The 12,185-nt window shown below is 36.4% G+C and overlaps 1 protein-coding gene across 2 annotated transcripts in view; it reads left to right on the plus strand.

Moving 5' to 3' along the window:
* The window catches only part of LOC111056058 (puromycin-sensitive aminopeptidase), a 44,073-nt gene that overhangs the window by 8,743 nt on the left and 23,145 nt on the right, over window positions 1-12,185 (plus strand). The window contains exons 3-8 of one of the 2 annotated variants that reach the window (XM_022343378.2): window positions 423-591; window positions 3,548-3,839; window positions 5,218-5,366; window positions 6,252-6,413; window positions 6,906-7,010; window positions 9,438-9,699. In XM_022343378.2, coding sequence (XP_022199070.2) covers window positions 423-591; window positions 3,548-3,839; window positions 5,218-5,366; window positions 6,252-6,413; window positions 6,906-7,010; window positions 9,438-9,699 — 1,139 coding nt within the window. The remainder of the gene's footprint in view (window positions 1-422; window positions 592-3,547; window positions 3,840-5,217; window positions 5,367-6,251; window positions 6,414-6,905; window positions 7,011-9,437; window positions 9,700-12,185) is intronic. The other variant, XM_022343379.2, reaches the window with a different exon arrangement.

Here is a 12,185-nt window from a genome sequence, read left to right on the forward strand (position 1 = left end):
TTTAAATTCAAACATTGAACAACTACATACTTCAATTATCGACTTATGAATGGATTGTTTTGTAGGATTGTGTTTTCCCGTTCACATCCTTTCCCTGAATCTGTTTGCTCCCTGCCTCCACCTCTTCTCCTCATTCTCTCCCTACACCTCCGTCTCCTCCCCTTTCTCCTCTTCAGCACAACCCATCATTTGTGGCAAATTATTTTTATCGTGTTTGTTGTCTTTGTTGTATTCTTCTCATTTATTTGTATTTTTTTTGTGTTAGATTGATGGTTTTTAGTGTTTGTTTGCATTGTTGTACTGTTGTGATATTGGTTTGAGTGAAGTGGCTTGCGTTGTTGTTGAATTTAAATTTATTTCAAGTTTCATGTTTTTTGTTTTTCATTAGGAATAAATAACTTAATGAATTGAATTGTTTGTAGAGCTACAGCGGGTGGCGGTGGAGGCGGAGAAGAGAAGTACGCGGCAGTGACGCAGTTCCAAGCGACGCATGCGCGCCGCTGCTTCCCCTGCTGGGATGAGCCGGCCATCAAGGCTGTCTTCGACATCACCATCACTGCGCCCAAGGACAATGTCGCACTTTCCAACATGGTCACTATCAAATTAAATTCAAATTCATGTATTTGCCATAAAAGTAATTACATACACATTAATAAAATAAATATTCTCAATTAAAATATGGTACTACCGGCAAAGATCAACTTCATAGTATACATTTTTCTCATTTAGTTGAATCTTGAATGATCGGGAGAATACAACAGGAACAGTCTCATTCCAAAACTGTTTCCCCGAATATAATATGTTCCAAATTATGAATTTCAATATTCACTCTTCTTTTTAGGGCTACTGATTATTAAAGCACAATGAATTATTATCAAAAGCCCCCTGTATTTTTTGCAGCACTAGGCTACTAGTTTCAACTCTTCAAGAGCCATTGAATCACACTTGAAAATTGCTCTTGAAAAGTTGAAACAATAGCAGTGTTGCAATGAAATTAAAGATACTTTTGAAAATGTTTATTGTGTTTCAAATAATGCTTATGTTTTATCTTTATAAATTTAATTCCATGTAAAATTAACTTGAAATTCTGAGTTTAGATGGTTGAGGAACAAGATAATGATTTCAACCCAATAATTATTATAAAATTTGTAATTATTAAAGCGTTTTTTAGTCAGGGAATATAATAAATAGCTTACGATAATTTTATTCGATTAGAATCTCACAAAAATACGTATAGTGTATATTACTATATACATAAATTGACATTACTGTAAAACTATGTGAGAATAAGAATTTAGTTACATTCAATTCAAAACCACGAATCTGTATGTGTGGAAAAGATAATCTTTAATTTAATGAAGGAAAGAATCGGCTTATACATGTAGAAGATGGGAAATTCACGATTAAAGCATCATCACCTCTGAACTACTGAACTGATTAACTTGAAATTTAGCTTATAGATTTTCAATTTACCGTGGATGGTTATAGGAAAAATTCTTTAAGATTCCAGTAGGTCAAGTTTCAGTTTGTCAAGTTTTTAATTAGACCCTTGCGGAGCACGGGTTACCTGCTAGTTATAAAATGGGCCATATGAATAAAGTTCAGCATTTTCTTATACTTCTAAAATATGGAGCATTTGCTTCATTTTCTATGAATAAACGTGAGCAAAACCTTTTGCTCATGCTCATCAAAAAAAAAAAAAAATAATAATAAAATAGTTTGAGCATTTTCTCAAAAGTAAAAGCTTATACTCGAAATTGTATGAATAATTTAGAGCATTTGCTCAACTTTTGAAGTAAATGCTTCAAAATAGGTGAGTCTAGTCTAGAGCAGCTTATCACCTTTTGCTCCTAGTAAAATGGCTCAAATAATTCGTATGAGGAAGAGGAAACTATACCAGATACGATCACAACCAATAGTTGAGAACTATAAAACCCTTTTTAGATTCAACCATGATATACAGGGTCTGTATAATAAGTAACCGGACTGACCTCAGGAAATTTTTTATTGGCAAAATATGTACAATGCTGTCTAGAGCCCTCGTCGTAGCACGTTGAACGTTTTCCAGAGTCCCGAACCGCGTCCCCTTAAGTTGTCTCTTGATCTTGGGGAACAAAAATAAGTCCGGTGGTGCCATATCCGGGCTGTATGGAGGATGTGGCAACGTTACCCTCGACTGTTTGGCCATCTGCTCGGTGACGAGCAGGCAGTTGTGCGACGGAGCATTGTCGTGATGGAGGATCGACGAATCGGCAATCCCCGGACGGACTCGATGAAACCGGGCGGTTAGTCGACGGAGCACCTCTCTGTAGTACTGGCCGTTCACAAAGAAAGTACCCAGAGTTCACAAAGTAGTACTGGCTGTTCACCGGACAAACTGTAAACGGCCATTACTACGGAGAATTTCTCCGTCGATCAACCGCCCGGGTTCATCAAGTCCGTCCGGGGATTGCCGATTCGTGGATCCTCCATCACGACAATGCTTCGTCGCACAACTGCCTGCTCGTCACCGAGCAGATGGCCAAAGAGTCGAGGGTAACGTTGCCACATCCTCCTTATAGCCCGGATATGGCACCACCGGACTTATTTTTGTTCTCCAAGATCAAGAGACAACTTAAGGGGACGCGGTTCGGGACTCTGGAAAACGTTCAATGTGCTACGACGGGGGCTCTAGACAGCATAGAGGTTGCCGACTTCCAGGGAGCATTCAGGGACTGGAAAATCCGGTATCAGCATGTTATCAACTTCAATGGGGACTACTTTGAAGATTTCTGAAGAAAAATTGTACATATTTTGCCAATAAAAAATTTCCCGAGGTCAGTCCGGTTACTTATTATACAGACTCTGTATATCACCATTCTTCCTACAAAAATGTTTGCTTTATGAACTCACAGCTAGCGCACAAGTTTAACTTTGCTGGCTGTGCCAAATCATTCATGTTTTGTAACTATTATGTAAAAATTTGGCGAAAAGAATAAATACAAAAGATAATCTGATTTAAAGATAGCCATCACAAAATAGGAAATAGGCATTTTAGAAGATGAGAGTGTAGACGATTATAAGAAGGCTATTGATATTATAAGATCATGCTGAAGATTATCATAGAGATGACATTTTCCTCGCTATTATTTCAAAATTCTAAACTCAACTAACCTAAAACTCAATTCATAAATAGAATACAGAGCTGACGACGCAAACACAAGCGGTGTCTCCCTACGTGCATATTTAGCGCTTATGTGAGCTATAAAAACAAAGTAAGGCCACAAAAGCGAATCAGCTGATGAAAAACCTTTAAAATACGTGAGCATTTGCTCCAGAGTTCAGGAGCATAAGGTAAGAAAATAAGGTGAAGCTTATTCATATAAAAATGAGTAAATGCTTATTCTTCTACCTAATGCTCATAAGCAAAACCTTATGTTCCATGCTCATGCTCATGAGCATATGCTTTGGTTTTATTCATATGGCCCATTAATTTTAAGCGTTGCGCAGACGACTGCAAATCGCATGACGGTGAATGTGAATGTAGCGTTTGGCTTTGTGATTGCAGCCGGCGATCGCGGAGAAGGCGGAGGCGAACGGCGACAAGACAGTGACGTTCGCGACGACGCCGCAGATGTCGACGTACCTGGTGGCGATGGTGGTTGGTGACCTGGACTTTGTGGAGGACCGCTCCGAGGACGGCGTTTTGGTGCGAGTCTACACCGAGCCCGGCAAGGCCAAGCAGGGCCACTTTGCCCTCTTCGTCGCCACCAAGGTCCTGCCCTACTACAAGCAGTACTTCAACATCGCCTACCCTCTTCCCAAAATCGATTTGGTCGCTGTGGCTGACTTTTCAGCTGGTCAGTTCTACTACTTTGAATTATTTTCTTGTTTCTTGGTTAGTTTTGCTTTCTCTAGATGAGGAGGTTCTCATTTTTTGTAGCTGACTTTACAGCTGATGAGTTCTACTCCTAAATGCTATTCTTGTTTCTTGGTCAATTTTGCTTTCTCTGTATGAGGAGGCTATTACTTATACGCTTTTTAACCCGACCAGTTGTCCTGTAAATCAAGGATATTAGAGAAATAATATTCACTTTACTGTAGATTGTTCCAAGAAGGATGGTCGGTTTTCAAATGACTATAATGCCGCATATACATATTGGCTCAATAAAGGCCAATGTCGAACAGCGCCAGAGTGTGGATGGGAGGTTTACCAGCACTGGCCTTCATTGACGACCTATGTTGGGTTACCAGGCTGGGCCAACATTTAGATGCGGCATAAGGGTGTGATCACATTGAATGTGAATATCTGCAAGTGCACGTCGAATCATCCATGAGTCGAAAAACAAAATCTGGAAAGTTCCATTATAACAGGCTGTGACTTGCATGTAGCTGATCACACTGAACGCAACTAGCATTTGCACGCGTTCAGTGTGAGTGTTCCTATTACTCTTTCCAAATTTTGTTTCTCATCTGTACGCTTGGTTATGCATAACTAAGCGTGCACTTGCACATATACGTATCCAATGTGTATCAACTTTTCTACATAGCTCTCATTTTTCAGATTTCTAGTTTAATGAATTGCCCAATTTAAGTCATAATTTACGTAAGTAGTACTAGAAAATATTTTATTGGTCGATAGAACGCGAATATTACGTAGAATTGTCAAATAATATCTATAAAGCTGCTTAGAGCCTTGTCTACTCGACGGTGCATCAGCGTGACAGTGACGAGAGCGAGAGAGTTTTCAACCTGTGATTAAATGGTTGCAATCTTCGCAGTCGCCGTCTGCGAATCGCAGTGGTCTGCACAATCGCAGTGGCCCTCTATAAAATTAAAAAGATAAGAAGAAATGTGGCTTTGATCATCGAATCAATCTTGATGCGCTTCAACACCCATGTATCCTAATTACCTTGGTTAAGCTTGAGCCTTACTTTCCAATGAATGAAAATTCAGAAACCGTGATTACCTCATTGTCTTTTATGAGAGAATGCTCACAAATTGGCAGGCTAGGGCTCGTATGCTAATGTGTAAATACGTCTATAACAACCAATGGTTTTGTTCATGGTTTCTGTTTCTGTTCTGCATAACAGAAATACTTTGTATTATGTGAAGTGAAATTAATTAACTTAATGCAAAAGTAGTCACATTGTAGATGATTGTAGGAAAAACTTATAGTTTTACATTTTTTCAGAAGCTTAATTGGATTTTAACATTGTTATTCAATATTTAACACAGGTGCTATGGAAAACTGGGGCCTTGTTACCTACAGAGAGACGTGCTTACTTGTAGACACAGAAAATACTTCGAGTATGAGAAAACAAATAATTGCGCTAACCATTGGACATGAGATCGCTCATCAGTGGTTTGGAAATCTAGTGACAATGGTAAATATAATTAAGAATTATATATTTCTTATAATTCTTCTATCAACTGTCACTTCCAATTCTACTTATAAGATATTGAAGTACAACTTGGAACTTACAACGCTATTGTTAGGAAATTTTCTATGCAAATTTTTCTAAAACCTTGAAATCTCAGGAAAAATAATAATACCATACTAACAAAAAATCCAAATTGAAATAAATTCAAATTTACAAAATGCAATGAACAAGAAATGCAAATGAATTCTTATCAACCAACTTAAATAGATTGAATTGGTTAGGATTAAAGTACTTATATTGCAATGAATTTGTGTATAAATATCTCTAAAATGCATATAAATTCCGAAACTGGAACTGAAATATTAGTAATTTCAGTGCAGTATTTGAAGACAAATAATGTGCAATTTATTATTTTATAAGATAACGATACTGTAAATAATGTCAACATTCCAACATATTCCCTGTACCTATCTACCTAAACTTGATTATCTTGTGCATTTGTTAAGTTGTGTAAAGAATAAAATAAAATTGTGTGAAAAGAAAAGTTGTAAAAAATATACTAATTTAATTATAATGAATGAATAGTTTCAAAGATGTAGGCGCTGTATAAAGTATCGGATGATTTACTTTATCATTGTGAAAGATCGTTTGTTAAGGTGGATTACCACAAAAGGGTGACAGTGGACAGTGAAAATATAATTTCCATACATTCAAACGGGATTATTCATACTCGCTCAGCCAAGATAGATGGGAATAGTCCAATAATAACACGTGGGGATTATATTTTCACTGTCACTGTTGTTTGTGTGAGAATTTGATGCATAGTGGACGTCGTCTTTGGACGACATATTCCGTGATTCTAATAAATATAAAAATGTGTTGCAACAGGAATGGTGGACTCATTTGTGGTTGAACGAGGGTTACGCGTCGTTTGTGGAGTACTTGTGTGTGGCACATCTTTTCCCCGAATACGAAATTTGGACTCAGTTCATCAGTCAGCACACTCGAGCTCTCGAATTGGACTCCTTGGATAATTCACATCCCATTCAGGTGAGCCTCTCAAGTATTCTAGGAAATCAAATCAATCAGTGAGTGAAATAATCTAGAAAGAAATTAAAAAAAATTCTAAAAAGAAATCAAATCAATCAGTGAATGTAATTATCTGAATAAACTACTGTTTCTCATTCTGTTTTGCAAGATCTCTCATCCATTTCATCGAAATTTGTCGATGTTTACAATTAAATTCAATTTATGCACTAAAATACAGTACATAAAATGCATCCACAGACATGTTTAACACATCTGATTGTGGTTGGTATATAAAAGCATGAATGAAATTAAAATTTCATTTAACAAAAATTAACAATGTATCAATCTATTTGAAGTCGAGAACGGACATAATGTGTCTCAAGGGATCAAGAGGAAATTCGTTTTAACCGAATACGTTCATGTTTATAGTAATAAAAACACGTTAGAACGAACGGTTCTTCTCTTCATATTGGATTCTTTCAGTATTTATTCTACCTGCATTTGTGTTTGCAGGTCCCTGTTGGTCATCCTTCCGAAATTGATGAAATATTTGATGATATTTCATATTCAAAAGGTGCTTCAATTATCCGAATGTTACACAATTACATTGGGGATGATGTAAGTATCAATTTTTATGCCATACTTTTAGGATCCTGTAAACTTTGGTTATGAACACATCTATTTTCAGATTAAAAAAATTATAAATGGGTAAGGAATAGAAATAAAAATTATAAGTTAGACTCCTCCATAATTTTAAAGATTTCTCCAACTTTCCAAAGATTATCGGAAGGATAAGGGAAGTTCTGTTAAAAAGAGCGCCATACACAGTGGGTGATGAGTGGATGTCTTGAGGGAAGAAAATGAAATATCATTGAATTAATAAAAAATAAACATTTCCTTTAGATTAACTAAAATTGATCGATTTCTTCCACGGGGTGCTCCTAGAGGCAGTGATGTTTTTGACGTCTCCTTGCACTATAATCTTCTGTGTTTTATTATTGATTGTGACGATTCAGTGTTACGAAGCTTGTCTTTTTTATGCAACTCACTGAATAAATTAAATTTGATTTGATTATAATAAATTGAGAAAACATAATTTATTTGCTATAACTGCAAAATACAAGAGTGTTAATTACATTTAATAAAAGTCAAGTTCTCCTATTCTTGAAGAAAGCAAAAACTTTTAATCTAACTATATTATGTAATTATGAGATTAGTGTAATTTATTGATTGTAATATTTTTTGTTTCTTCATAAAGCGGTGAATGTTGTTCTCTCCCAGTCATAGTTTCAAGACTTATAATTGTATTAATAAAAATTATATAAATAAATAAGTTTGAATTTATAAACGCCGTTTCTTGAATATTCGATGATATAATTTCCATCACTCAACCCCAATGATAGAGATACAGGTTGGGCAGAGCCGACTGACGAGTTTGAAAGGGTTATAAATAATGAACGGAGAAACTTTAAAAAAAAAATGGTTTGGTTTATTGAATTCAGCTCGAAAAATAGTTTTTAGTGTTAGTTTTTGAAAATTATATCGTTTAAATGGCGGCCATCAGCAGCTATACACTGATGTAGCCTATTTTTGAAATTTTCAAACGCATTTTGGCATATTGCCACTGGTAAGGCCTGAATCTCCTCCCTGATTTTCTCCTTAAGCTCTTCCAAAGTGTGTGGGCGATGTTTGAAAACCTTTTCTTTGAGGTAGCCCCACAGGAAAAAGTCACAGACACTCAAATCGGGTGAGCGTGCCGGCCACTTCACGTCCCCCCTCAGAGAGATAAGTCGCCCTGGGAACATTTCTCTCAACAAATCCATTGAAATGCGCGCTGTGTGGGCTGTAGCCTCATCCTGCTGAAACCATATTTCCCCCAAGTCTTGTTCCTCAGCAAGTACTTCCAATTTGGGTTGCAGAAACGTTTGTAACATTGTGACATAACGCTCGGAGGTGACAGTGACGGTGATGTTGTCATCTTCGAAGAAGTATGGCCCTATTGAGAAACGGCACACCAAACTGTCACTTTTGGTGAATTAAGTGGTCTTTCATGAAGTTGTCGAGGGTTATTTGCTGCCCAGTACCGGAAGTTTTGTTTGTTGACAGCTCCACACAGATGAAAATGAGCCTCGTCACTGCAGAAAAGAGTCGCCATTGCCGGGATGCGTTGAAGCATTTCCTTGCAACAATTTTTACGGTTCAAAAAATCGGCGGCATTTAATTTTTGCACAATCATGATTTTATATGGATGAAAAAACAAATGTTCATGAAGAATCCTCCTAATTGAACGGCTGGACATCCCCAAAGCTATTGCATGCCTGCGTGCAGAACGCCTCGGTGATTGCTCGACTGCTGCTCTCACAATTTCAATATTTTCGGGAGTTCTCACTGTTCTTGGTGCGCCATGTCTTCTTTCTTGTCGTGTACTACCAGTTTTCTCGAGTTGACGAACCCACGCTCTGATAGAGTTCACAGATGGGACGGGTTTGTGGACAGGAATGTTAAAATGTCGTCGAAACGCCCGTTGAACTGCGATAAACGAATGTTGATTTTCGTAAAAAGCGCGAACAACATAACCGCGATGCTCTCCCGTCCAATTCATGATGCACACTAAAAACTATTCTCCCTGGACTGTACAATGACGCCCACCGAGCCTGCCTACTCCCACCACAGGCTGAGCAGTGCCCCCTCCAAACTCGTCAGTCGGCTCTGCCCCACCTTGTACCTGCATAATCTGGATATAGTTGTTTGTATCTAATTTATTGTGATATTAGCTTTAGTGACAATCTGTTCCTATAAATGTCATCTTGTAATCCAGAGATGATTTTGTTGTGCAAGTAACTAAAGCATCAGGGAATTGTGTGATGTGATGATTTTAAGACTTCAGAAAAAGCATGAGATGATTTTGTTGTCCAAGTAACAAACGCATAAGATATGTGATGATTGATTATAGCTATTCCTATAAAATGGCATCTTGTAATTTAGAGAAGATTTTGTGTGCAAGTAGCAAACGCATAAGACAATTGTGCTCTGTGATGGTTTCAGGACTTCAGGAAAGGCATGAATCTGTACCTGACTCGGTACCAGTATAAGAACACGTTCACCGAGGACCTGTGGGCTGCGCTGGAGGAAGCCAGCTCGAAGCCAGTGCAGGCGGTCATGTCCACGTGGACCTGTCAAAAGGGCTTTCCCGTGGTCACTGTTGACACTGTAAAGTCACCACACGACAATCCAAATTCTCGCACTTTTAAAGTATCACAGACAAAATTCTATGCTGCTGGCAATAAACCACAAAACAATGGTGGCGGTATTTATTCGATTCATTCAATACTTACACTAGCTTATTACTTTAATTATATGATTATAATCTCAAAACAGAACTTGATTCGTATTGAATAGATAGGCCGAAACAGAGAAGTATCCCTAATTTTGAAGGTGCAGTAAAAATTAACCAATAATGTTGGGGCAAAACTGGATAGTGGTAGTATTGTAAAGTTCCATCTGACTGTTTATTTCAATATTAAATTACTCAGTTTGTAACAGCATATCGTGCAAGAGATGTCACGTATTGTCAGTTTACTGTTAGGCTGGTTCTAAAACTCTGATCATTCCTGCTGAACATCTTTTGTGGAATGGGGTTAACACTATGTGATTTTTCCTCAAGATTCAACCCAGGGCCCTACATGCAGTGAAGTTGGCTTTCAATAATTTCCATGATTTTTTATTTAAAGAACAAATAAATGAGCCGCTATTAAGCTTGTAAAACTAACCTTTTGATCCAACCGTAATAAATTAATAGATAAACTTCACTATTTCTGATAAATAAATAATGAGGTTTTCTTCCAACGTTTTTTGGCTAGATTTACCTTTTGGCAAATCTACCTTTAAATAATTGATACCTTGTTGCTTGACCTGTATCAATCTATCTATTATTGTTGTAATAATTATTATAAATTGAAATCTTGCATTATTAATATTAATATCAGATTTGAGGCTTATAATACAGTTTTGGCTCAAACAGAATGCAGTATCTTGAAGTCAACTTTAAGACAGTATTGCAGTTGACATAATAGAACACTAGTGAATATTGTATGTGGTGATTAATTGAGGGATTGACTGTTATATATGTAGCACAATCGAGGCAAGCTCTCTTCTTATAAAGGCTTCATACAAAATACATCACTCATTGTACAATATTAAGGCAAAAGATGCTACTTGAATAACATAAAACAATACCAGTGGATATCTGACTAAACAATACTCCTGATGAAAGTATCTGTTAATTTATAATATACTGTAGGAATATTCTGTGGTATATTTGAAAAACTAGGTGAAAAATCTAGACAAACTATCTCTTGATAGTGACTTTTGTGTCTGCTTGTATATAAGAGGATCTATTCGAAAAGCTTTAATCATAGAGAAAAGATAACACAAGACGATATCCTATGTTATATAACTTTTATGTTCCATTTTTCAATGTTAACTCAAGCTGAAAGACCTAGTACTTCTTTTTCGTAAAGCAATGTGATACTGGTAGTCTCTTATACTGTGCCGTTCTTACACTACACTGCCGTCTACACTCACTCGGCCAAAACAGTAATAATAGAGAGTACTCGACTTGAGCTGTCAAAAAATCGGCTTGAAATTTGAAAAAACGACCTATACCATGGGATATATTTTATTTATGCTTTAATGTATTTTTCATGAACTCGTCAATCTAAGTTTATAGATACTGATTTTAGTGAAGGGGTAGTTGACTTAAATTCATTGAATACGAATTCATGTAGATATGACAAATCCAAAATATCTTGTAATGGGGCATTTAAAATCGGAATATATTGGGGTTATATTATGTATGGTATTGTGATGGTATTATAAGGTTGTGAGAACAACCCTAGACATTATGGTAACAATTTATAATAGGGGAATCGCTTGGCTTGCGAGAGGTTAAATTGATCTAACTCTATAACTCATGAGAAAGGAACTATATTTTAAAATAATAAACAAAACAGTTATATTTTGGAGAACTAAGTAATCGATTTAATCAAATTGTAACTCAAAATGAAACTGGAAACTTAAATAAAAATAATATTGAGAAAACTTTTTAAACAAACAATAGAATAATTACAGGATTTGCCTTCAATGAAAAAGATGAATAATATATAATAATAAAATTGATAATATTAGCTCACTGAACTCACAGAACCAGGAAAATGGTGTCTCGGAAAAGAAGGGTAGAGCCGGGCCCGATTATCTGCAGTAGATAGCTCCAGGTCCCGTCCTCGTAACCGACTGACTAGCTTCTCATTTTTTCCATAATTTTACTTGTCATGAATTTTCACCGTCGTCAACAATTTATCTATTCATTGTGAAAATTCATGACAAATAATAAAAATTATGTAGTTCTATTACAAAGTGAATTGGAAGGATAATCAAAGGGACAAAAGATATTATGTTTTCTGTAATAAATGCATCTCAAAAATTTGTTCTGTAAACGTTCCAGTAGGTAAATCTGTTCATTATAATATGGATTCCAAATTTCACATGCATATTCTAACAGGCTTCTCACAATTGACTTATAGAAGTATCAAAGGCTCTACATCACTGAAGGGCGAGCAAATTATGTAGTTCTATTACATCCCCGGGTCCCCCTAAACTTCGACCCGAAGTTATCGAAAAAACGGCATCTCTCTAAGTTAATTTTTACACATTTCAATAATATTTCAAAAATTAAAGTCAAAATTACCGCAAGCTAAAATTATTATTATTATTCACCATATTATTCTAATTGGA

Source organism: Nilaparvata lugens, chromosome 5 (assembly GCF_014356525.2).
Source record: "Nilaparvata lugens isolate BPH chromosome 5, ASM1435652v1, whole genome shotgun sequence".
Classification (NCBI taxonomy): Eukaryota; Metazoa; Arthropoda; class Insecta; order Hemiptera; family Delphacidae; genus Nilaparvata; species Nilaparvata lugens.